General features: G+C 43.1%; 1 protein-coding gene across 1 annotated transcript; it reads right to left on the bottom strand.

Annotated features, from left to right (window-relative positions):
- Nucleotides 1-23,117: 23,117 nt before the first annotated feature.
- Nucleotides 23,118-25,122, bottom strand: LOC146577085 (protein NLRC3-like). Its single transcript, XM_085268185.1, has 2 exons — nt 25,068-25,122; nt 23,118-24,916 (listed from the first exon to the last, which is right to left on the bottom strand). The coding sequence occupies exons 1-2, from the start codon at nt 25,102-25,104 to the stop codon at nt 23,118-23,120; spliced, it is 1,836 nt and encodes a 611-aa protein (XP_085124311.1). The 5' UTR covers nt 25,105-25,122.
- Nucleotides 25,123-27,456: the final 2,334 nt, after the last annotated feature.

Raw genomic sequence — 27,456 nt, 5'->3', positions numbered from 1 at the left:
GAGCTCACAGTCCATTGTTCATTCAGTGAACTACTCAGTTTATTTTGGGCCTCAGAAATGCTCACTCTGTTTGTACATCACTGTCAGCAATAGACTCATTCTGCTGTGTGGACAGGAACACATGTGACATCACTTCCTGTTTGTTTGTGACTGAAGAGGAAGAAGTTTACAAGGAATCATTTAGAAGAGTTTCAAACATCAACTGATTGAATCCATGAATCTGAAAACGTGTTTGTGAGTGAAAGAGACAGACATGTACAGACTGAACTATCTGTTCAACAGTCAGAGTGTTTCTGTAACAGGAGACACTCTTTACACTCCACTCAGCACAGGGACACTGAGTCACCAGGAAACCAGACTCTAAACCCAGGATAAAGAGTTTGAGTGAATGTGGTGTTGAAGGTGTGGAGGTGGATCAGAGTGTCAGAGGAGACTCTGTAGAAGGACAGAGTGCCAGCAGGACAGTCCACATACACTGCTGCTCTGTTAGAGACAGAGGAGGAGGAGGAGGAGGAGGAGGAGGAGGAGATGGATGTTAGTCTGTTATTGTGCCAGACAGAATCAGGACCATCATCAGTGCACTCCAGACTCCAGGACTGATCATTGTTTCCAAACACACAGTCAGCACTGCCTCCTTTCCTTCTGATGCTTCTGTAACTCACTGATATATAAACGCTTCCTCTCCACTCGACCTCCCAGTAACAGCGACCAGTCAGACCATTTCTACACAGCAGCTGAGACCAAACATCAAATCTGTCTGGATGATCAGGATATGACTGAACCTCCTCCACACGTGTCACCTTCCTGTTGTTGTCAGACAGTTGGAGCTCTGTGTTCACTGTGTTTGTGTCGATTGTGAGTTGACAGGAATCTGATGGAGAGAACAAACACAATCCAGCTGCAGTTATTGATCCATCATCTGTTCATTGATTGACACTTTGATGATGACTCCTGACATGATGAAGATGGTTGAATGTGTGCTGCTTTGTTTTCATGAATCCCATTAAAAACACACTTACACTTCCTCAGACCTGGTCTCAACCATCGGACTCCAGCAGGCTCCACCCTGAAAGGAGGAGGGGGGTCAGAGCAGCACAGTCAGCATGCACACATGGACATTACATGGCTCTCACACACACACTGTTACACACTGAGCTCAAAGCTCGGCTCCACTGTTTTATTCAAAGAAATCTACATTTATTTATCAGCACATTTAAAAACAGCTTGAGCCAAAGTGCTGCACAGAGTAGAGAGAAAATAGGAAACATACACAGTAATGACTATAAAGACTGGTCAGGATTGAAAGCTACAGAGTACAAATGTGTTTCCAACCGGCTTTTAAAAATGTCCAGTGTTGGTGACGACCTGATGTGAAGGGCGACTGTTCCAGAGTTTGGCTGCAGCCATCGATAAAGCTCACCTCTGTTTTTACGTCTAGTTCTGGTCAGAAGCTGCTTATCTGCAGACCTGAGGGCTCCACTTGGATTCTTTTGTTAAAGAGAGATAAGATGGAGCCAATCCATTCACAGATTTAAAGACAACCAGATCTGGAAGTGGATTCTACCACGTACTGGTAACCAGTGGAAAAAGCTGGTGATGGGTCGTCTAGCACAGACCCACCGCTGGAACCAGACAATTGATGAGGGAGAGAACTGTGACAGCGCCGTTCCTTCACTTGACCTCAGTCGCTCTCGTCTGCTCCCTCGTAACACTGCTCTTTATTGAGCTTACATGAATATGCACAAGTTCATTATGACGTCTTACACAGGTATGAACAAAGAGTACCAGTCTGTGCATAGTGTGTGTGTGTGTGTGTGTGAGTGTGTGTGTGTGTGTGAGAGTGTGTGTCTGTGTGTGTGTCTGTGTGTGTCTGTGTGTGTGTGTGTGTGTGTGTGTGTTCCAGATGTGACCCTGTGACCCCAAAGCTGGTGCTAAGAGTCCAGCGGTCCCCCTAACAAAGGGCTCTTATACTTAACCAGACACAGAGCAGGTGTCCTCCTACACCATGGGTCTCAAACTCGCGGCCCGCGGGCCAATTGCGGCCCGCAGGACGATAGTTTTTGGCCCCACCTTAATATGAAAATGTAATGTTAGTTTGATAATGTATGACACTTTACAGTGTTGTGGGCGGAGCTGAATTAACCCACCAATCAGGGTGGGATATGGATCTCAGGGGACACCAGCCGGGCTTGATGCAAGCAGGGAAACATTTCTCAATGAGTCAAAGTTCCAGCAGCGTTGCCCTGGAGTGTTTCTTTCTTTCCTGTGCCTGGCTGGCTTCCTCCTTTCTATTGGGCAAACGCCGACATTCGCCCCAGCGCGCTGCGTTCACAACACTTCAAAAAAAGTTGTTTTTTTAAGTTGCTGCCCAGCGGGACATTATACGTATATAGATTTATACACACGTCAGTGGGATTTAAAGTTATTTTTCCACAGAGAGAGATCTCATATTAACTCTCACAGTGATGCGTAGGCGGCGGGATAAAAGAAAAGTCATGAACTCAATGCAGCCCAATTTAGTCTGCAGTCACATAGCGACACCTGTTCATCGGCAACAACAGTCCCCGGTAACCCGGACTAATTATAGGGTCGCACCGTAATTTGTGGCTCCATGTTTTTATTTGCATCACTGCGTTTGCATTGCAGCAAACATGAACATTACATATATTTCAATATAATGTAAAAGCAGTCAAAACAACTAACATCAGAAACAGCTGATGTTATTTGTTATATGTCACGGTGTCATTTCCGCTTCTTTCTCCTGTAACAACAGCCCGGCGCCGTGAGCAGTCGCCTTTTTTGCGCTCGCTATCCCTGCACTTTCTACCATCTGCAAACGCCACGGTGTTCGTGTCGTCATGAAAGACATGAACATCGAGCGTAAAAACAAAGGAGACTGCTACCGGCTTTTTATCTGCCGATCGCCGTGCTACGGTTGCAAGAAAAAGAAGCAGAAATGACGTTCTCTACGCGTTGAGACGTTCCCCGTCCGTCGGCTAAACGCTTGATTGAAACTTCAATGCGACAGTGACACCAAGTAGAATTATAAATGTCACATAGCCCCAAACATGTCTTTTTCAAAGCCTGCGGTGAAGAGAAAGGTTGGTGATGAGCACCGACAATTTCAGGAAAAGTGGGAAATGCAATATTTCTTTGTTGAGCACAGGGGCACCCCGACCTGTCTTATTTGCACAGAGAAAGTTGCGCTGCACAAGGAATACAATTTGAAACGTCATTACACAACTAGACATGCTGAGCTGGATGCAAAATACCAGGGAGACGAGAGAGCGAACCGGGTTGCCAGTCTTAAAACAGATCTACTGAGGCAGCAAGATTTCTCCAAGAAAGCAACCAAAGAGAATAATGCAGCAGTCGGAGCCACGTGGTTAGTGAGATGATTGCTAAAGCAGGGAAGCCATTCACAGAAGGTGCATTTGTCTAAAAGTGCATATTGCAGGCTGCAAATATAGTCTGTCCGGGAAAGAAAGGTCAGTTTAGCAACATCAGCCTTTCTGCCAACACCGCAGCAGATCGCATTTCTGACCTGTCAAGTGACATTTATGACCAACTGTGTGAGAAAGCCAAATGTTTCAGTGTATACTCAGTCGCTCTTGATGAGACCACAGACATCACCGACACTGCCCAGCTCCTAATGTATGTCCGTGGTGTTGATGACAGTTTTGAAGTGATGGAGGAGCTGCTCACAGTAATTCCAATGCATGGCCAGACCACCGCTCAGCAGATATTTACAAGCTGTGTGATGCCATTGAGAATGTTGGTTTGCCATGGAAGAGGTTTGTTGGAATAACAACAGATGGAGCGCCATCAATGACAGGGAGGAAACATGGACTGGTGGCACAAAACAAACTGGAAGAGGAAGGCGTGGAGGAGGCCATTGCTCTGCACTGCATCATCCATCAGCAGGTCCTTTGCAGCAAATGCCTGAAGTTTGACAATGTGATGTCTATTGTTGTGAAATGCATCAACCAAATCAGATCCAGGGGCTTAAAGCACCGAAGGTTCTGTGCTTTTTTAGAGGAAATGGAATCAGAATATGGGGATGTGCTCGACTTCACTGAGGTACGTTGGCTCAGCAGGGGAAATGTATTAAAGAGACTTTTTGAGTTGAGAGCAGAAGTGAAGCCTTCATGGAGAAGGATGGAGTTAGTGTTCCTGTGCTAACTGATCCCAAATGGCTCATGGACTCAGCTTTTCTTGTTGATATGACACATGAGCTTAATGTACTGAACAAGACGTTACAAGGCCAGGGGCAACTTGTCAGTGCTGCCTATGACAACGTGAGAGCATTCTCCACAAAACTGGCGCTCTGGAAAGCTCAGCTCTCTCAGACAAACCTTTGCCATTTCCCAGCATGCAAGGCTCTCGTGGATGCAGGCACACCATTCAGTGCTGACGAGTATGTTGATGTCATTTTGAGGCTACAGGAGGAATTTGATCACAGGTTTGCTGACTTCAAGACACACAGAGCCACCTTTCACATTTTTGCGGACCCCTTCTCCTTTGATGTGCAAGATGCCCCTTCTGTGCTTCAAATGGAGCTCATTGAGCTGCAGTGCAACTCTGAACTCAAAGCAAAGTTCAGGGAGGTGAGTGGAAAAGCAGACAAGCTTGGACAATTTTTGAGAGACTTGAGCCCTAGTTTCCCTCGGCTTTCCCGAATGTTCAAGCGGACCATGTGCCTTTTTGGTAGCACATACTTGTGCCAAAAGCTCTTCTCCACTTTGAACTTCAATAAGTCCAAGTACAGGTCCAGACTTACGGATGATCATCTTCAAGACATACTGAGGGTCGCAACTGCTTCCTCCTTCAGGCCAAATCTGGCTCGGCTATGCGAGAGGAAACGCTGCCAGGTCTCTAGCAGCAAGGAGTAGGCAAGAGAAGCCATGTTCAGAAGAACAGTTCATTTTCTACAGTGTTCCATTCATGTTCAGAAGAAGGTTATAGAACTGTTAATACAGACATTTCAATCTAAATACAGCAGATATAGAAGACTGAAAAAAACACACAAGTTCACTGACTAAAAATATCTTATTATTATTTTATTTATGTATTACAGATTGATTTATTTTCTTATTAATTCTTAATTTGTTTATTCATTTTTCATATTTTGTGTTAAAAAATAAAAATAAAGAGATTTGAGAAGATTGGAATTTTTTAACCATGCCTTTCTTGTGGAAAACCTAATGCGGCCCAGCCTCACCCAGACTCTGCCTGCAGCGGCCCCCAGCTAAATTGAGTTTGAGACCTCTGTCCTACACCATAAATCAGTAAGAGAGGGTACGACCTCTCTCATGGCCCCAAGTGGTGTGTGCATGCCAGAGCACTCTGGAAGGCACACAGAGTCTTTACAGACTACTAAGGATCAAACCTCTATCATCATGCAATCGATTATACAACTCTAAGCATATATGAGTAAATATTTCTAAGCATAAATGACAATCAACAATATAAACCTTACAGCTGGTTTTAATAACAGAATTCATTTGTTTCTCAAACGAGAAAGAGCTATCGAGAAACACTCCTAAATCTTTAGTTCTTAACTTTTCCAGTGGGCCAAGGTCAACATTATCTGCTAATGCTAAATAGGCTGCCGTTATTAACTAATGCTAATTTGACATGAATTAGCATTATGCACTAATGCTAACACTTACTTTTTTTAAAAATGTGAGTAGCTAATGCTAACACTATTTCCCTTAACTTTATAACAATGTGAACGGCTAATGCTAACACTCTTTTTCCTAGCATTATAACATCTGAGCTGCTAATGCTAAGTAGGCTGCCATTAGCACCTACGTCTAATTTAAGGCAAATACGCATTAGAACCTAATGCTCATATCGTTTTCCTTTGCTTTATAACAATGTGAGCAGCTACTGCTAAATAGCATTAGCTAATAATAGCAGTCTAATTTAATGCAAGTTAGCCTCATTTGCATTACAATGATGTGAGGAGTTAACGCTAAGTATGCTGCCATTAGTGGCTAATTCTAATTAGGGGTGAATAAATATTACCAGCTAATGCTAATATCGTATTCTCTTCCCTTTTAACAATGTGAGCAGCTAGTGCTAGGTAGGCTGATGCTAGCAGCTAATGCTAAAGCTAATTTAATGTGAATTAGCATCACATTAGTGAGGAGTTAATGCTAAGTAGACTGCCATTAGCAGGTAATGCTAATTTTAGGTGAATAGGAATTGGCAGATAATGCTAATACCATATTTTCTTGCTTTATAACAATGTGACCAGCTAATGCTATGTAGGTTGCCGTTATTAGCTAATACTAATTTGAGGTGAATAAGCATTATCCCCTTATGCTAACAATGTTTTTTCTTACTTTTTAACAATACAAGTAGCTAATGTGAACACTTTTTTTTTTTTATTGAATTCTAATTTTTCCCTTGCGATGTGAAGAGTTAATGCTAAATAGGATGCCATTAGTGGCTAATTCTAATTTTAGATGAGAAAGCATTAGAAGCTAATGCTAATACCATATTTTCTTGCTTTATATCAATATTAGTAGGTAATGCTAAGTACGTAGCCATTATTAGCTAATGCTAATTTAGGTGAATTAGCATTATCCACTAATGCTAACACTGTTTTTGCCAACTCTTTTCCCTTGCATTATAACAATATGAGCAGCTAATGCTAAGAAGGCTGCCATTATTAGGTAATGCTAATTATTATGTGTGTTAGCATTATCCGCTGCTGCTAGCAATGTTTTATCTTACCTTTTAACAATATCAGCAGCTAATGCTAACACTACTTTAATTTCAGTTAAACCTACTTAGCATTAATTAACTTCATTTAGCATTAAGAAGTTTTTGCTATAGGCTACCATTAGTGGCTAATGCTAATTTTAGGTAAATAGAAATTGGCAGCTAATGCTAATACCATATTTTCTTGCCTTATAACAATGTGACCAGCTAATGCGAAGCAGGTGCCATTATTAGCTAATACTAATTTGAGATGAATTAGCATTATCCGCTTATGCTAACAATGTTTTTTCTTACTTTTTAACAATACGCCATTAGTGGCTAATTCTAATTTTAGATGAAAAAGGATTAACAGCTAATGCTCATACTGTTTGCTTTGTAAGAATGACAGCAGCTAATGATATGAAGTCTACCGTTATTAACTAATGCTAATTTGATGAGAATTAGCATTATCCGATAATGGTAACTCTTTTCCCCTGCATTATAGCAATGTCAGGAGTTAATGCTAAGTAGACTGCCATTAGGGGCTAACTCTAATTAGGGGTGAATAATTATTAGCAGCTAATACTAATACCGTTTTCTCTTTTTCCTTATAACAACTTGAGCAGCTAATGCTAATTTGATGCGAATTAGCATTATATTAGTGAGCAGTTAATGCTAAGTAGGCTGCCATTATTAACTAATACTACGTTGACGTGAATTAGCATTATGCGCTACTGCTAATACTGTTTTCTCTTACTTATTAAAAATGATAGTAGCTAATACTAATACTCTTTTCCGTTGGGTAACAACAAAGTGAGGAATTAATGCTAAGTTGGCTGCTTTTAGCGGCTTATTCTAATTAGGGGTGAATAATTATTAGCAGCAAATGCTAATACCGTTTTCTCTTTCCTTATAACAATATGAGCAGTTAATGCTAATTTGATGTAAATTAGCATTATATTAGTGAGGAGTTAATGCTAAGTAGGCTGCCATTAGCAGCTAAAGGTAAGTTGAGGTGAATAAGCACTAGTAGCTAATGCCAATACCCTTTTCTCTTGTGTTATAATGATGTGAAACGTTAATATTGTTCTCAAACAACAGAATGAGAATGAAATATTGATTCTAACAGGGCCCATAAACAGCATTAGCTTAGCAGCATTAGCTTATCAGAGTCTCCATCATGGTCACACAAATCCTTAGCGGAGCAAAGTGGCCTACTTAGCAATAGCTGCTGTAGAAAGCAAAGGGAAAACAGTATTAGCATTAGCTGCTAAATGTGCACTTGAGAACAAATCTATTGTGAATTCAGCCGTGAATGTAGTGTTTCCAGTAAGCTTCCATTTCCAAATGTTAGCTGCTCCTGTCTGCCTCTTTGTCACACACACAGACTGAAATGATTCACAGCCTTGTTTCATCCTTCTGTCAGTGTCACTGACTGTCACTGTGACTGTGGACATACAGCATGGGAAACACACACATGGCTGATACTTGTATCTAAAGTTACAAAATGTTGTCTCTGTCCAAATATTACCTAACTGTAAGTCTACTTTTAATGAAACTCTCAACATGACTTATCAGTTATCATTAATGTTCCTGCAAACAGACTCCTTGAAGACCCCCTACATAAATATCCATGTACTATCCAGCTAGACTAGTGTGTCTGTCCCTGAAAATATTCCTGCATGTGTGATTGTTCATGTCTCATCTGCAGGAAACAAACAGGAAGTGAGTGAAAGACACAGGAAATGATTCCAGCTCTTCCTCCTATATCAGACATTCTCTCCATACCTGAGAGTGTCCAGTCTCCAGCCTGGATCCTTCAGTCCAGCCGACAGAAGCTTCATTCCTGAGTCACCTGGATGATTGTAGCTCAGGTCCAGCTCTCTCAGATGGGAGGGGTTGGAGGTCAGAGCTGAGGCCAGAGAAGTACAGCCTTCCTCTGTGATCAGACAGCCTGACAGACTGCAGACACACAAAACAGCAATCCATCTGTTATCCATCTCTATAGCAGCATAACTAAGTGATGGTTCAGGGTCACCTGATCCAGCTCTAACTATAAGTTTTATCAAAAAGGAAAGTTTGAAGCTGATCGTCAAAGTAGAGAGGGTGTCTGTCTCCTGAACTCAAACTGGGAGCTGCTTCCACACCCAGTCCAACATAGCCAGGCTTTCTTTGCTGCTTTGACAAAACCTCAAATCCCAGTCAGAGATGGTGAGCATCATCACAGTGATGATCATTTCTCTGTTAACCCAGGCTTTCTGCTTCAGGATCTGTGCACGCTCACAGAACAAGGAGACCTTTAAACATCATTTCACTAAATGGATGGACTGAGCTCAGCCTACAGATGAACTGGATAAATAAAGATTTGACCTCAGTGTGCTCAGTGTTCCTGTCTATTCCTAACATATTCCTAACATGATAGCTGCACTTTAGAGCTCTAAAACTGGAACTGACACATATTTAAACTCCACATGTTACTCAGTACATTCAGTTCTGACACTCGCCCACAGTCCAACAAAGGAAACATGGAGATCACATCAGTTTGTCACCAAAGTCTAATTATTCCAGAGGGCAGTGTTGATACAACTAAAGTTATTTTTAAGCAAAGTTGAGTTTTTTATCGTCGGAGTACTTCAAGTCTGAAGTATCACTTAAATGCATTACACGCTGTTGATGGCAGCAAACAAACCACCCAAACAAACAGAGTTGGGAGGCTTGGGCAGACTACGTAGATTCAGCTAGTGGGAGGAGTCAAGATAAACCAAAGAAAGACAAGCTAACAGACGCCACAGTGAAGTGAGTAGCTACAAACTTCAGGCCAATTAGTGTTGTTGAAGAAGTCGGTCTGAGGAACGTTCTTAGGATCAACAAATGACGGCATGTATGAGCCTCCCTCAAGACGCACCATCACAAGAAGAACACATGAGCTGTAGAAAAAGGAGAGACTACGAAAGCCACGGCGTTACAACGTGCACCAGCTGTTGGTCTCTCTGTAGACCTGGGAGTTACAGTACATGATATTAATGAAGAGTGGGAGCTGCATTCTATAGCAAACAATTTGTTATGAGGTAATCAGCTGATCTTACTTTAACCGGAAGCCCTTCACAATAATTGCAATGCCTTTATTTTGTCCAACTACCATCAGTTCGTCTGTACTGATGGTAACTTAAAGTCACACTAATGCAGTTTAGTTTGTATAGTGTAAGTAGTAGAAGTATACTACAGTACTCTGATCACTGATAGGATAGATTTATGTAGATATACACCTTTGTGTTTAACATTACTGCATTATAGTACTGTGATCTTTGACCTTATATATGGTTATGTTAGCTATACTGACGTATGCATATAACTGGATATGTAACTTATCTATTCATCTTATTTGTCATGTATTTGTATTGTGTACTTCCTTTTTGTAAGAAACCATACACGTGATCACAGCCACAAGAATCAATCAGTGAAAGAATAAAGTGCCTCAAACCAAACCTTAAGCTCCTTATTCCACACGCTGGGCCTTCAGTGGTGCTCTGGCTGACACACCAGAGTGACTGGAGTGCTAAAGAGTGAATCGGACACACCAGTGTAATCCCTGATATCTCCACTACATTTAATCGTCCTTCAGCCTGTGGCTGCAGTTAGCTGGTCTGCTAGTTAGCTGGTGTGCTAGTTAGCCGGTGTGCTATTTAGCCGGTTCGCTAGTCAGCTGGTGTGCTAGTTAGCCAGTGTGCTAGTTAGCCGGTTCGCTAGTTAGCTGGTCTGCTACTTAGCTGGTTTGCTAGATAGCCGGTGTGCTAGTTAGCTGGTGTGCTAATTAGCAGAAATGTGACTTTACAGCTCGGCCTCACTCACTGACATTAGTCAGATATGACTAAATCTATATCACACTTAAAGCTTTCTGTAAATGAAAGGCTCAGTGAAAACGAGGCACTTCAGTCAATTTTAAAACACACACACTCTGAATATAACCTGATCCAGACCAGGTTATAGGTTCAGCATCAGTAACCACGGTGATGTAGCCAGGTAAACACTTATGCATTTATGCTCACAATCACTCCAGTTAACCCAGCATGCATGTTTTTGGACTGTGGGAGGAAGCAGAGAACCTGAAGACAACCTACACAGGCCACACTATCACCCTTATTTACAGAATTATAATTTAATTGGGTGATAAAGTAAAGAAAATAAATATTTTAATAAAAAAATATTCATAAATGAACTATTATTCAAGTAAGTAAGTAGAATATATTTATATAGCACATAATCTCGTTTGTATAGAAATGTCTTCATCTGCTTTTTCAAAGAGTCAATGGAGTCTAGACAGCATAAAGATAACAGCAGGGAGTTCCACAGCCTCGGTGCCTGAAAAGCTCGATCCCCACGTGTGTTGAACCGAGTCTGTGGGACCAATAGTGACCTCTGACCTAAAGACCTAAGTGCTCGGTATGAAGCATGAGGTTTCAACAGGTCAGAGATGCACTGAGGAGCTTCACCATGTACAGCTCTAAAAGTTATGAGTATAATGTTAAAATGAACCCTAAAATTTAGTGGCAACCAATGAAGAGAAGCCAAAACTGGAGTAATGTGTGACCTCTTGTTTGTGCCAGTTAAAAGTCTCGCCGCAGCATTCTGTACAGTGTGAAGCTCCAGAGCTGATTTGTTGAGACAAGTAAAAAGACCATTACAATACTCCAAGTGAGTAGAGATAAAAGCATGAAGAATCATCTCAAGTTCTGCCTTTGACACCAGTCTGAGTTTAGAAATGTTTCTTGGATGATAAAAACAGTTTTGAAACAGTTGTTTAGAGAGTTTCTCAAGCAACATTGAACTGTCGAAAATAACACCTAAGTTTCTGAGACTCGATTTAATGGAAGGACCTAAAAACTGATCTGCTGCCTAATTTCTGAAGACATGTAATCAGGAGCAATGATCAAAGTTTCTGTTTTATCCGTATTAAACTGGAGAAAGTTGAAGTTTCACAATTATTTGATTCCTGAAAGACAATTATTTAAACAAGAAAATGTATCAAACTGAGAATCTTTGAAAGAACAGTATAACTTAATGTCTGAATGTCATCAGCGTAGAGATGATAAGAAATATTATTGTAATATCTGATAATTTGGCCTAGAGCAGGGGTGGGGAACTCCAGGCCTCGAGGGCCGGTGTCCTGCAGGTTTTAGGTCTAACCCTGGGTCAGCACACCTGAATCAAATTCATTACCAGGCCTCTGGAGAACCTCAGGACGTGTTGAGGAGGAATTTAACCATTTAAATCAGATGTGATGGATCAAGGAAACATCTAAAAACTGCAGGACACCTGCCCTCGAGGCCTGGCGTTTGTCACCTGTGGCCTAGAGGACGTATATAAACCAAAAAGAGAATCGGGCCTAAAACAGATCCTTGAGGTACCCCAGAAGGCAGAACGGACGTTTCAGACAACACATGATTCATACAGACAGTCAAAGATCTCTCAGATACAGTAGATACGACAAACCATTTTAAAGCAACACCAGTAATCCTGAACAAGTCCTTCAGCCTATTTATCATGATGCTGTGATCAACAGTATCAAAAGCAGAGGAGACATCCAACTCAGTGCACTCTCCAGAGTCTGCTGCCATCAGAATGTCGCCACACACTTTAAGTTAAGCCATCTCAGTGGAGGACAGTTTACAGAAACCAGACTGGAAAATGTCCAGAACACTGTTTTTCTCCAGAAAGTCGTTAAGTTGTTCTGCAACTGTTTTTTCCACGTTCGTTCAATGATTCATTACAATCAGATTTAGTATAGACTGGTACACGAGGAATATCAGGAGAGACAATTTTCATAATTGTATCAAACAATACTTTGGTTCTTTTCTGAAGCCATTAGATTTGAAAACTATTCAGTTCCAGCTTTTTTATCATGTTGTTAAGTGAGGATATTGATTCCTTGAGATGTACTCGATGAACCTCAAGCTTGGAAGCCTTCCATAAACGTTCTAACTTGACAGAATATCTCTTGAAATTTTGAGTATTTTCATTTATCCAGGGATAGAAATTTGAAGAATGGACAACACTTTGCTTCAGAGGTGCCGCTGTGTCTAAATAAAATGGACAAAGTGTTGTCTCCAGGAGTTTAGCTGATTTAGAGTGGCCAGGTACGGTGGGTGTGCTCCGGTTAAAGAACACGGAGGCAGACTTCCAAATTCAGGTGATTTATTCGGTCTGTAGTGAGGATACAGTCACCTGACCTAAACCCAGTGGAGATGGTTTGGGATCAGTGTTGGGCAAGTGACTTTGAACAAGTAATTATAGTTAGTAGTTACCAAGAAGTAACTAGTAACTATTAGAGATGGACCGATCCGATATTACGTATCGGTATCGGTCCGATACTGACCTAAATTACTGGATCGGATATCGGAGAAAAATAAAAAATGTAATCCGATCCATTAAATATCACGAAAGCACCTCACAAAAGTTGCAACACGCCGTAACTCGCCTCAGAACGTTAGCACGTCGGAGCAGTATGCATCACGTGATAGAGCGGCTGTGGCATGCGGGACCTGTCGGTGGTCTGGATAGCATTTGGAGCTTCGCTAGCAACCCGGCATTTCATCTCCGACAAAGTTATCCCGAGAGAAGTAAAGCAAGTGTGTAAGTCCATCTCTGAATGTTTGTAAAGCATTCCTGCGTTAAGCTTAACAAACGACTGCCTCTTCTTGCTGCTACTTCAATCGTGAAACTGCTTAACGATCAGCTGATCGGCTTTTCTGTCTCGAGTACGTCTCTCTTGTTTGCTTTTGGCCCACTTTGCACCAGAAAGAGGAAACCAGCGGCTGAACAACAGCAGCACGTTTAAGCTTGATCAGCTGTTGTTAGAATTTATTTAATATTACTTTCTACACCAGGATCTTTTTCTACGTAGCTGACGCTGGTAACTGTGCAGGGGCGGATCTAGCAAAGTTTAGTCAGGGGGGCCGATAGGGCATTAACAGGGAAAAGGGGGCACAAAGACAGACTTTTCTTTCTTATTCTCATTTAAAATGTCTAGCTTTTAATAAATAATTATCTGACACCCAAAGTTTTAATTTGATGTAAAAGGAATAGAAGTCAATTACTGTATATAGTGACTATTAACTCTAATATATATACCCTAGTAAGCTATAGTACTTTTTCCTTTGGGAAGGTACCATCTGTGCAGTCTGCAATTTTGTTGAAGAAAGATGTTGAATCTATTTAATATTTCTTGAAAAATAATTGATTTCTGTGCATTTTTTTCACACTGCATCAAATTAAGATTGATTACGTCGATTAAGCATCATGAGGTGGAGCGTGAGGGGTGGTTCCCTATTTTTTATTTATTTATTTTTGTTGTTGCTGGGAGTTGGAACCCTATTAGTTAGGTTGCTTAATATTTACGCTAAGTACTCTTTAAAATACCAGAATAGGGAGGATGGTGTAGGTCTAAGTTTATTAGATTGATCAGTATTGCTGAACTATGAAATATTTTTTTTTGCATACAGGTATAACAGAATAGCTTTAGTGTAGTTGTTGTTTTAAACTTTAGTATGAACTTATACAAAATGCAGCAAGATATTTAAAAAACAGTTTTGTTGATTAAAAAACACTATATCGGATTCATATCGGTATCGGCAGATATCCAAATTTATGATATCGGTATCGGTATCGGACATAAAAAAGTGGTATCGTGCCATCTCTAGTAACTATACTACTAACTATAGTTAACTCTACGTAGTTACTTAGAGTTAAAATATTGTAAGTCAGTTACTAAAAGTAATTAATTACTTGAAAAGTAACTATTGCGTTACTTTAAAAAAAAATGTTCAACCCTCTGGGGTCCAGGGTATAATTGGCCATTTTTAACTACTTTTGATTTGACCTCTATATTCCACCTTTAAAAACTATTTACTTTGCCTGTTTGGTATCATTCTTTTCAGCACAACCTCACGTGTCTGAATTTACAGTTATGTTTTCATTTTGACATACTGTATTAACACAATTGACCTAAAATCAGACAAAAAACAATATGAGTAGAAAAAGTTATATTTTTTACTGTTACAACCACAAACATGTTTAATAAATCATTAACTTGAAATCTAATAATTTTAATATTTTAATAATATTTTAATAATAATAATAATAATGGATTGCATTTATATAGCGCTTTTCGGGCCTTAAAGTGCTTTACAATGCCACTATTCATTCACTCTCACATTCACACACTGGTGGAGGCAACTACAGTTGTAGCCACAGCTGCCCTGGGGCAGACTGACAGAAGCGAGGCTGCCATATCGCACCATCGGCCCCTCTGGCCATCACCAGTAGGCGCTAGGTGAAGTGTCTTGCCCAAAGACACAATGACCGAGACTGTCCGAGCCGGGGCTCGAACCGGCAACCTTCCGGTTACAAGACGAACACCCTTAAAATCCTATACACAAGGTTTGCAAACAACCATTTTGTTATTTGTAACAATTTACCTTTTACCTTGATTTTTTAAAAATAACTATTTCAAACTATTTACAGAACAATCAGCTGTTCTGCATTAAATAAGATGCCACAAATTATTTGTGCCACTCCAAAAAAATAATTTCTGTCCACCATAAAGGAGAACATCACAGCCTGATACCTGCAGGTCTGACAGCAGCAGGTGTATCACTGCTGTTTCTACCTGGAGACACCGTTTACACTGTAATCTGCATTTGCTGGTTTTGTGGCAGCACCTGTAACAATTCCATTCAATTCAACTCTATTTATATAGCGCCAAATCACAACAGTCGCCTCAGGGCACTTAACATTCAGCAATTGCCTCATTGTTCTGACAGACAACATAAAACTATCCACTACACTACACACTAACTTTTTTTGTTCTTTTTTCCCCTACACACTAACTACACAACACAACATACTATGCACACACTCCAAATACGCTAAACGTCACAAATCTCTCACATCTCACACCGTCACTCCTAAAACTTCCCCCTCTTCCTAAACAACCAAATGTCATGTTGCTATATCATTTTTTTGATTGGTCGACATGGTTCATTTTTCCACCAACAGGAAAGGGATGATTTGGGTTTTTTTTGCTCATAAGCAGAGAGTGCTTGCTGTGCTGTCCTTAGACAGTAAAAGTGACGAAACTATTGAGGAAAAAAACGCTGCGTATATATTGTTTATCATGACTCTGGTTTTATGTGACCTATCAACACAATTTAAAAACTGGTATATGTCACCTTGTTGCTTTGTAATCTTGAAGTGGTCATGTGATTGGCTTACCATGAATACTTTATTCTTCCTCAGCCAAACAGCAGCACTCATGCGATTGTTTTGCCCCCTTAGCTCCAGGTGTTGTGCCAAAAAGTGATCGTCTGCCAGAAAGTGATCGCTGTCCGCGGGAGTGCATGCAGCTGCTTAACCCTTTAAAGCCGGTCAGAGTGGGCACACTCTGTTTTGCGTAACATAATATTCCAGAAACACGCTTTGCCGATCCGATCAGCTGTTTGTAACACTTCCTACTTTGGAATTGACATCAGCGTGAACTATCGCATATCCGCCATGACCTGCCCAAAACCGGAAGTGATGTCATTTTTGCAGAAATGTATTTTTTACCATCATGGCCTCATAACCCTATACTAGTGTTTTTTAAAGTTATGTTTGACTTTCTGACTTTCTGTGTTGTTTCTGGGATGCTTAGGACTCATATTGCACTGCTGGAAATAGTTTATTTTGATGCATATGCTGCTTTTTTGCAAATTTGCACTATAATATTTATTTTCGTTTTTCCTGCAGTGTATAGAAATTAGTGTATTTCAAAAATAAAACTATGAAGACACTCAAAATAAATTTCATGTGGTGGGAAACTATTTTGTGCAACTTTTTTGTATTTACAGTTTTGAGGGATAAGCCTCTTAAATTTCTCTAACTAGAAATATATGTTAAAAAACAAAAATGATTTTCAATTTTTTTTTAGTTTATTGCACTTTTTGCAATTTATGTAATTTCTATGCACTTAATGCATGCATATTATTAAAATTTAGGCTGTAATGGTTGTATTGATGTAGAGCAACTTGAAATGCTCCCAAAAATGGCTCCACAGCATGTAAAAATATAATATAAGCTGTGGCGGACTTGGTTCTATGGTAAGTCTTAAAGGGTTAAAGCTGTAGCGCCCAGATTACTTATAGCTACTTCCATGCAGCTGATATAAGATTGGTTGTTGAAAAATAGTAACGCAACCGCACCGAATCCAATTCAGGATTTTGATTTCCATCACACTTCCACTGGATGCCCAGCTGCTCTCCTATTATGTGATTATCATCAACACAGAACTGGAGGATAAGACCGCGGTTCTGGGGGTTGGGAAGCTCATCTTGTAACCAGAAGGTTGCCAGTAGGATCTCTCTGTCTTGGTCGTTGTGTTCTTGGAACACAAGACACTTCAGTATGTAGTTAGTACCGGGCGACTCCCCTCCCCCACATCGGCACCAGAACCCTGTATTATCTACAGGGTAAGAATGCCTGTTTTATCAAACTATGGCTATTACTACTGTGATCATTTGCAGCCCAGTGTGCTGCTCTCTCTGCTGGGATGAACCACTGGAGCTCACCCAGTCATCCCTTTCTTTCTCTCAAGAAGAAGTGAAATAAATGTATTTATTATGTTACGAGTCTAATATTCTTTAAATCAAACTGTAATGAATAAATGAAGCAAGAAGATTTGGTGGCTCCAAGTGTTGTAGAAGAAAAGATAAACATCTCATTTTGAGAAATCAGCCTTTAAAATTAAGTACTGTGAATAAAAAACAAACAGCAAACCAATCGGTAGTCGCCAATTACTTTTGAAAGTAATTCAGAGTCCAATTATCCACTCAAATGTAAATAAAAGTTCACTTGACAGCTGTATAAAGGTTACCTGTTTATACAATAATATAAGTCACATTTCAAATGATCATCTGTGGAAAAGTTTGAATCCTGACCTGAGAGTTTCCACTGCACACTGTGAACTCTTTAGTCCAGCAGACAGAAGCTTCACTCCTGAATCCTGCAGGTCAGAGTTACTCAGGTCCAGCTCTCTCAGACTGGAGGACTGGGAGCTGAGGACTGAGGACAGAGCTTCACAGCTTCTCTCTGACAGGTTACAGCCACTCAGTCTGAAAAATAAAAGACAGTCATACAACAAATACTCATGTTGAGTTTGTTAATACATTTCACAACATTAAATCTTGACTTTCTATTTTTAGAGGAAACATAAACATACTAAGAAACAACATCATATGTATGAACTTAAATAATTGAATAATTCTAACAACAAACTGTTTTCTGATCTGACCTCAGAGTATTCAGTTTACAGTTTAAACGTTGTAGTCCAGCAGACAGAAGCTTCACTCCTGAATCCTGTAGCTTTCTGATACTCAGGTCCAGCTCTGTCAGACTAGAGGACTGCGAGCTGAGAACTGAGGACAGAGCTTCACAGTTTTCCTCTGAGAGTTCACAGATGTTAAGTCTGAAGATAAAAACATGAATAAAGATTGTTGTTAAAGTGTAATCAGGGTGCAATAGCTTATTGTCTTGTGCTGAGCAGGTTAGTATAAGTTCACTTTAACTTATAAATGAATAAAAATGCTATGGAACAAGGATAACTGGATAAAGTTTACCTTTACTGGTTAAATTATTGATTATTTTTGTTAGTTGATATAAACAAAACCAAACATCAAACATATAAACAAACAGAACTAAACAGAATACAAATTGATCTGACCTCAGAATATTCAGTTTGGCGTGTGGACTCTCCACTGCAGCAGACAGAAGCTTTACTGCTGAAGCTTTCAGGCTGTTGGTACTCAGGTCCAGCTCTCTCAGACTACAGGACTGGGAGCTGACCACTGACAACAAATTTTCACAGCCTTCCTCTGAGATGTTACAGCTGCTCAGTCTGGGAGAGAAAGGGAAAAAACAAAACAAAACAAAAAATATATGTGATCAAATGAAATTTGTTTATATGTTAAACCTTTAAAAAAAAACAAAAAAAACCAACCTATGACACTATGAGTGCTACCAGTCCAGTGCACACGATTGGTACCTTGATGGTACCTTGCTCAGGGGTACCATCAAGGTAGCTGTTCGGTGGATTCGACCCCTGACCTTATGATCATGGGGCGACCACTCTACCTACTGAGCTAATAATTCTGTGTACACTATCATACAATATTAACTAAAACAATTATTTTAGAAAATCTTACTAATTCAGTAATTGTTATGCTATTTAACTGTGAGTAACACTGGATTTTAAACACTAGCTGTATAAAACTCCTCCTGTTAAAGGTGTGTATAAAGGAGATGAGCTGAAATGCAGACTTCATGGAGAATGTTTGCTGTCAGGATATATCAAAGACAAAGCAGAGATCCATCCAGTCTCTTCCACTAAGCCCACAGAGGGAAAGACAACCATTCTCACACACACACCTGCATGAAGTTTAGATCACCAGGTAATCTAACTGCATGTCTGTGGACAGTGGGAAGAAACTGTAGAGGACCCAGAGAGAACCCACTGTAATTCTGTGGGAACACTGGTTATGGAAGCCTTACAGTTAGATATGAATACTGTCAAGAAACAGGACCTGAGTGGCAATTTCAATTATGAAGCCCAAGTTCTCCTCCTTGAATCGCTACCTTATCGTGGTGGAGGGGTTTGTGTGTCCCAGGGATCCCAGGGGCTATGTTGTCTGGGGGCTTTTGCCCCCTGGTAGGGTCTCCCATGGCAAATTGGTCCTGGGTGAGGGACCAGACAAAGAGCGATTCAGAAGACCCTTATGAAAAGGATATCGAGAGAACAGTTTACCCTCCCCAGGATAGGGTTACCAGGGCCCCCCCCTGGAGCCAGGCCCGGGGAGGGTGCCCGAGGGCGAGCGTCTGGTGGCCGGGCCTTAGTCCATGGGGCCCGGCCGGGCACAGCCCGAAGAGGAGACATGGGCCCATCCTCCCGCAGGCCCACCACCCGCAGGAGGCGCCATAGGGGTCGGGTGCATTGTGTGCCGGGTGGCGGCCAGGAGCGGAGGCCCTGGTGGACTGACCCCCAGCTGCCAAGACTGGCAATAGGGACATGGAATGTCACCTCTCTGGTGGGGAAGGAGCCTGAGTTAGTGCGTGAGGTTGAGAGGTACCGGGTAGATATAGTCGGGCTCACCTCTACGCATGGCTTGGGCTCTGGAACCAGTCTCCTGGAGAGGGGCTGGACTCTGTCTCAGTCTGGAGTTGCCCCTGGTGAGAGGCGGCGGGCTGGGTGGGTATTCTAATATCCCCTCGGCTTGCTGCCGGTACGTTGGGGATTTTCCCGGTGGACGAGAGGGTTTGTTCCCTGCGCCTTAGGGTCGGGGAACGGGTCCTGACTGTCATCTGCGCTTATGCGCCGAGTGGCAGTTCAGAGTTCCTAGAGTCCCTGGAGGGGGGGGGGGGGGTGCTGGAAGGTGCTCCACCTGGAGACTCTGTTGTCCTGCTGGGAGACTTCAATGCTCACGTGGGTAACGACAGCGAGACCTGGAGGGGCTTGATTGGGAGGAACGGCCTCCCTGATCTGAACCCGAGCGGTGCTTTGTTATTGGACTTCTGTGCTAATCACAGTTTGGCCATAATGAACACCCTGTTCGAACATAAGAGTGTCCATAAGTGCACGTGGCACCAGGACGCTCTAGGCCGTAGGTCGATGATCGATTTTGTAATCGTATCACCAGACCTGCGACCATATGTTCTGGACACTCGGGTAAAGAGAGGGGCTGAGCTGTCAACTGATCACCACCTGGTGGTGAGTTGGATCAGGTGGCGGGGGAGGACGCTGGACAGACCTGGTGCACCTAAACGCGTAGTGAGGGTGTGCTGGGAACGTCTAGCAGAGGCCCCAGTCCGCGAGATCTTCAACGCACACCTCCGGCAGAGCTTCAACAGCATTCCGAGGGAGACTGGGGACATTGAGTCCGAATGGACCATGTTCAGCGTCTCCATTGCCAAAGCTGCTGCATTGAGCTGCGGCCGCAAGGTGGTTGGTACCTGCCGTGGTGGTAATCCCCGAACCAAATGGTGGACACCAGAGGTGAAGGGAGCCACCAGGCTGAAGAAGGAGTCCTATCGGGCTTGGTTAGCCTGTGGGACTCCGGAGGCAGCCGACAGGTATCGACAGGCCAAGCGGAATGTGGCTCGGGCAGTGGCTGAAGCAAAAACTCGGGTGTGGGAGGAGTTCGGAGAGGCCATGGAAAAAGACTTTCGGACTGCCTCGAAGAGATTCTAGCAAACCGTCAGGCGTCTCAGGAGGGGAAAGCGGTGCTCTACCTGCACTGTGTATAGTGCTGGCGGAGCGCTGCTGACGTCGACTGAGAAAATTGTTAGGCGGTGGAAGGAATACTTCGAGGACCTCCTTAATCCCACTGACATGTCTTCCGAGGAGGAAGCAAAGTCTGGGGATGAGGGGAATGACCCGCCAATTTCTGGGGGCGAGGTCACTGAAGCAGTTAAACAACTCCTTGGTGGCAGAGCCCCTGGTGTTGATGAGGTCCGCCCCGAGTTCCTGAAGGCTTTGGACGTTGTAGGGCTGTCCTGGTTGACACGCCTCTGCAATGTTGCATGGTGATCAGGGGCAGTACCTGTGGACTGGCAGACCGGGGTGGTGGTCCCCATCTTTAAGAAGGGGGACCGGAGGGTGTGTTCCAACTACAGGGGTATCACACTCCTCAGCCTCCCTGGGAAAGTCTATGCCAGGGTGCTGGAAAGGAGAGTTCGTCCGCTAGTCGAACCTCGGATACAGGAGGAACAATGCGGTTTTCGTCCTGGTCGCGGAACACTGGACCAGCTCTTTATCCTCTCGAGGATACTTGAGGGTGCATGGGAGTTTGCCCAACCAGTCTACATGTGTTTTGTGGACTTGGAGAAGGCATTCGACCATGTCCCTCGGGGTGTCCTGTGGGAGTTGTTGCGGGAGTATGGGGTGTCTGGCCCATTGCTACGGGCCATTCGATCCCGATACAACCGTTGCAAGAGCTTGGTTCGCATTGCCGGCAATAAGTCGGACTCGTTCCCGGTGGGTGATGGGCTCCGCCAGGGCTGCCCTTTGTCTCCGGTTCTGTTCATAATTTTTATGGGCAGGATTTCTAGGCGCAGCCAAGTGGCGGAGGGCTTTCGCTCAGAATCTCATCTCTGATTTTTGTGGATGATGTGGTTCTGTTGGCTTCATCGGGTGAGGGCCTCCAGCTCGCACTGGAACAGTTCGCAGCCGAGTGTGAAGCAGCGGGAATGAGGATCAGCACCTCCAAATCTGAGGCCATGGTTCTCAGCCGGAAAAGGGTGGAGTGCCCACTCTGGGTCGGAGATGAGTTCCTGCCCCAAGTGGAGGAGTTCAAGTATCTCGGGGTCTTGTTCGCGAGTGATGGGAGAAGGGAGCCGGAGATCGACAGACGGATTGGGGCTGCAGCTGCAGTAATGCGGACGCTGCACCGGTCCGTCGTGGTGAAGAGGGAGCTGAGTGTAAAAGCGAAGCTCTCAATTTACCGGTCGATCTACGTCCCTACCCTCACCTATGGCCACGAGCTGTGGGTAGTGACCGAAAGAACGAGATCGCGGATACAAGCGGCAGAAATGAGCTTCCTCCGAAGGGTGGCTGGCCTCTCCCTTAGAGATAGGGTGGGAAGTTCGGCCATCCGGGAGGGGCTCAGAGTAGAGCCGCTGCTGCTCCACATCGAAAGGAGCCAGCTGAGGTGGTTCGGGCATCTGACAAGGATACCCCCTGGGCGCCTCCTGGGTGAGGTGTTCCAGGCATGTCCCACCAGGAGGAGGCCCCGGGGCAGACCCAGGACACGCTGGAGAGATTATATCTCTCGGCTGGCCTGGGAACGCCTTGGTATTCCCCCGGATAAGCTGGAGGAGGTGGCTGGGGAGAGGGAGGTCTGGGCCTCTTTGCTTAGGCTGCTGCCCCCGCGACCTGGCCTCAGATAAAGCGGATGAAGATGGATGGATGGATGGAAGCCCAAGTTTTCCCTCCATCCTGGATGAAAACAGGACAGTCACAGCAGAGATTTATAATAAAAAAGGGAGAGTGTGCACTGAAAATGAGATAAAAAACAAACTGCTGGATTTGGAGACGTGAACAAGCTGACGATAATAAACCTGTCAGAGGGGCTGAAGGATCAGAGCTCATGTTCTTATTGGCTGGGCCTGGATTGTACTTTGATAAGAGATATAGACAAAAATGTGTCAGAAATACTGACACGGCCTGCTGGACTGAAAAAATATTTACTGAGTGAATGATAATCATTTAATTCACTATTTTTATGTTTTTTAACTGTTCTTTGAACTCAGCATTTCTGATTTATTTCCCATGGTTTTAAGATTTTTATTGATTATAAGATTTTAAGCAATGAGTTCATGTTTACTTACAGAGCTTTATTGGAGGCTTTGACCACTGGCAGCATTCTCAGAAGAGCCTCCTCTGAAGCAGAATATTTCTTAAAGTCAAACTCATCCAGATCTTCTTCTGATGACAGTAACATGAAGGTCAGAGCTGAGCACTGAGCAGGAGACAGTTTACCTGTGGAGAGACTTCCTGAAGTCCTGTATTGTTGGATCTCCTCCACTAGAGAACGATCATTCAGTTCATTCAGACAGTGGATCAGATTGATGCTTTTCTCTGCAGACAGATTCTCACTGAGCTTCTTCTTGATGTACTGGACTATTTCCTGATTGGTCTGTGAGCTACTTCCTGTTTGTGTCATCAGACCTCGTAGGAGAGTCTGATTGGTCTGCAGTGAAAGACCCAGGAGGAAGCGGAGGAACAAGTCCAGGTGTCCATTTGGACTCTGTAAGGCCTTGTTCACAGCACTCTGGTGAAAATATTCTTTTTGGTTTAAAAAGCTAAAACTCTTGGAGGTTATTTGTTTCTGTTCAAGAAGATTTTTTCCAGAGTTGCTGAAGGTCAGATGGACATGAAGAGCAGCCAGAAACTCCTGAACACTCAGATGGATGAAGCAGAACACCTTGTCCTGGTACAGTCCTCTCTCCTCTTTAAAGATCTGTGTGAACACTCCTGAGTACACTGAGGCTGCTCTGATATCGATGCCACACTCTGTCAGGTCTGATTCATAGAAGATCAGGTTTCCTTTCTGCAGCTGATCAAAAGCCAGTTTTCCCAGAGACTCCATCATCTTCCTGCTCTCTGGACTCCAGTGTGGATCTGTCTCAGCTCCTCCATCATACTTGACCTTCTTCACTTTGGCCTGAACCACCAGGAAGTGGATGTACATCTCAGTCAGGGTGTTGGGCAGCTGTCCTCCCTCTCTGGTTTCCAGCACATCCTCCAGAACTGTAGCAGTGATCCAGCAGAAGACTGGGATGTGACACATGATGTGGAGGCTTCGTGATGTCTTGATGTGGGAGATGATGCTGCTGGCCTGCTTCTTATCTCTGAATCTCTTCCTGAAGTACTCCTCCTTCTGTGGGTCAGTGAACCCTCTGACCTCTGTCACCATGCCAACACAGTCAGGAGGGATCTGATTGGCTGCTGCAGGTCGTGTGGTTATCCAGAGGCGAGCAGAGGGAAGCAGTTTCCCCCTGATGAGGTTTATCAGCAGCACATCCACTGAGGTGGACTTTCTAGGGTCAGTTAGGATTGTAGTTTTGTGGAAGTCCAGAGGAAGTCGACACTCATCCAGACCATCAAAGATGAACACAACCTGGAAGTCTTCAAAGCTGCAGATTCCTGCTTCTTTGGTTTCAGTAAAGAAGTGATGAACAAGTCCCACCAAGCTGAACTTTTCCTCTTTCAGCACATTCAGCTCTCTGAAAGTGAATGGAAATATGAACTGGATGTCCTGGTTGGCTTTGTCTTCAGCCCAGTCCAGGCTGTATTTCTGTGTTAAGACTGTTTTCCCAATGCCAGCCACTCCCTTTGTCAGCACTGTTCTGATTGGTTCGTCTCTTCCAGGTGAGGCTTTAAAGATGTCTTCTTGTCTGATGGTTGTTTCTGGTCTGTCTGGTTTCCTGGATGCTGTTTCAATCTGTCTGACCTCATGTTCATCATTGACCTCTGCAGTCCCTCCCTCTGTGATGTAGAGCTCTGTGTAGATCTGATTCAGGAGGGTTGGGTTTCCTGCTTTAGCGATGCCCTCAAACACACACTGGAACTTCTTCTTCAGCTTAGACTTAAGGTTACGATGACAAACAGCAGCTGGAAGTTCTGAATAATAATAATAAAAATACAACTTTAACAATCATATTTTACAAAATGCTGATGACAATTTCTGACCCACTGAGAAATGACTGAACACACTGGTGTCACAAGTGTCTCATTTATCCAGCAGCTTAAATCTTTAGATAAATCCTCTTACGTCTCTGCAGACGGTCAGCCAGCTCCTCCTGCTTCATTCTCCTCAGGAAGTCCACTGTGATCTTCACAAATGCCTCTCTGCTGTTTCTCCTCTGCTCATCATCCTCCCTCTGAAACTCCAAGCACTGGGGCTTATTTGGATTCAGAGCCTTCTGGATCTTCTTCAGCTCGTTCTTCACAAAAGTGATGATGTTGTCCTCCAGCAGCTGGAACAGAATACTTTATGAATGACCCACCACTCTGAACTTTAGTCCACACAACATCCACTTCTTTACGATCAAGGGGCATATCATCCGCGAACTCTTTACCAATTATAGGTTTGACTTTATCTGATTAACTGAGACTTTGTCCACAACTCCATGATCCCAAAGCGTTGATTCTGTTCATATGAATGCAGCGATTTCAGTGGGAGAAACATTTCACTGGTGTTCAGAGCTGAACTACCAACAGGTTGATGATCAAAGCCAGAAACTTGGAGATGTTTCAGGTGACTGAGTTGATCGTACAGACAACTGGTCTTAAAGGTTCACTCTGTTTACACATACAGATCAGTATTTAAGGTTTGACTCTCATCATCCACTGGGGCACAAACTGGGCGTCATCAGGACACAACAACACAGAACAAACACCATCCCCACAGACACAGCAGCCAGCGAAGCAGAAGAACTTCACATCAAGAAGGTCCTGAGTAAATGTGAACGCTGGTTTGAGGGCGGAGTCAAGGAGGCCATTTATGTGAAAAGGAAAGACCATCTCTGAATGGAGGAGGGGCCTAAGGGTACAACTGTCACCATCTTACATGCTGTGATTGCAGCCATTCCCCAGCTCTCTGTGAACTGGACTCATGACCATTGATCAACAACCATTGATCAATGGTCCTGACAATATGCGTACCAATGATCAATGAACTGACCTCCCAGCCCATTGTTCCTTCAGTGGGCTGGTTTCAGTCATACAAATGTCCTGTTTATGAGATTGAAACCTGCAGTCAGCTGAGACTGAAGAAGTCACCTGATGATGATGAAACGTTTCTCCCACTGAAAACATCCAGATGAACAGAATCAAGCTTTTTGGGATTTACGTACCTGGATGATTGAGCATCAAGACACAACTCTGTGACTTTTCTCAGATGAATAAATCCTCTCCTCCAGCTTTGTTTACATCTACCAGCCCTGTGGCGCTGCCCAGGGACAATAATCTATGTGAGAGGTGGAAAGTCATACAGGTGTCTGCTCCTGCCTTCAGTTATTTTATCTACTGTGTGTCAACTGGCTGAACCTCCTCCAACTGTCTACTGTCTCCCTAAACTCAACAATGACTTAGTGATCTATCCATTCTCTGACCAAAGACATCCTGCTGCAGGAGGTTAACATAGCAGCCAATGATGATCCCACTCACTGTGAACAACACATTTGGACCTGATTTGCTGCTCTGGTTTACACGTGAACTTCCACTGCTGCTGTCACCAACTTGAGAGGCTCTACAGAAAAACTGGACTTGTCCATAAAAATCATAAACTACATTACAAGGACAGCATTGCTCAATCAACTCTAATTACTATGACCATGTTATCTCTTCTAACTAAGGTACAGACACTCAAACTTGCTGCTTTCAGTGAGAAGTCAAATGTCTGAATATGAGCTGGAAGCCACTGAGAGTCCTCCTCCTTCCCGTGGGGTTTACTTTCTCTACTACTTTCAATATAAACACGCCCCTTTCATGCACCTGCAGAGGGCCACCAGCAGATGGAGCTGTCTTAAACAAATCCACTTGGATAGTTAGCTGTAGATGACTTTATCAGTATGATTGTAGGACTTTGAGTTATTCTTCAGATTTATTTAAACTCCTATATTGTGCACAAGTGTTGAGCGACCCATAATTTCTCTGTACTTTTCATAAGAGCAGCCAGACTTTCAGCTAGTTTTTGTTTTTTAAGAGCTCAAAGTTATTGAAGAAACAGTTATTCAGCTTCATTCCCACTGATCTCGACTACAAACTGTTTCACTTTGGTTTCTGTTTAAAGCCTCGATGTTTAAAACGTTTCCCTGTGATCACATTTGCACCGTCTGATTTCAAAGTTTGTTTTCTTTTGGTCATTTAGTCCACAGAGTCCTTGGTGTTCTGAAAGGGACCTATAAATAAATGCATTATTATTAATATTAATAATAAAGTAGTTGTTGTACATGTACAGACCATAAATATGGAGTCCAGCTGTGTTTGATGCTGCTGGGCAGACTGACCACTGGGAACCTCTGAGCTCTGCTGCTCCACTCTGTGGAGGAACCATGAAGGATCAGATCAACACAGGATAAAGATCCAGGAGTTTCTGCTCAAATAACTTCATCTGAATCAAGTCTGTCAAGTTTTAGACTCTCAGATTCTGAAGATAT

Source organism: Mchenga conophoros, linkage group LG3 (genome assembly GCF_057382185.1).
Source record: "Mchenga conophoros isolate Kocher_MC1m ecotype Shallow Benthic linkage group LG3, M_conophoros_male_GT1.1, whole genome shotgun sequence".
NCBI classification, from domain to species: Eukaryota; Metazoa; Chordata; class Actinopteri; order Cichliformes; family Cichlidae; genus Mchenga; species Mchenga conophoros.
This window is presented reverse-complemented; position numbering and strand designations above follow the sequence as displayed.

What these genes read in the sequence shown, in the direction of transcription:
- LOC146577085 (XM_085268185.1), bottom strand. Translation starts at nt 25,104, where the DNA reads ATGAAGCAGGAGGAGCTGGCTGACCGTCTGCAGAGAC. An exon ending in GGCTGACCGTCTGCAGAGAC is followed by an intron (nt 24,917 to 25,067) that starts GTAAGAGGATTT and finishes ATTATTATTCAG; the next exon opens with AACTTCCAGCTGCTGTTTGT.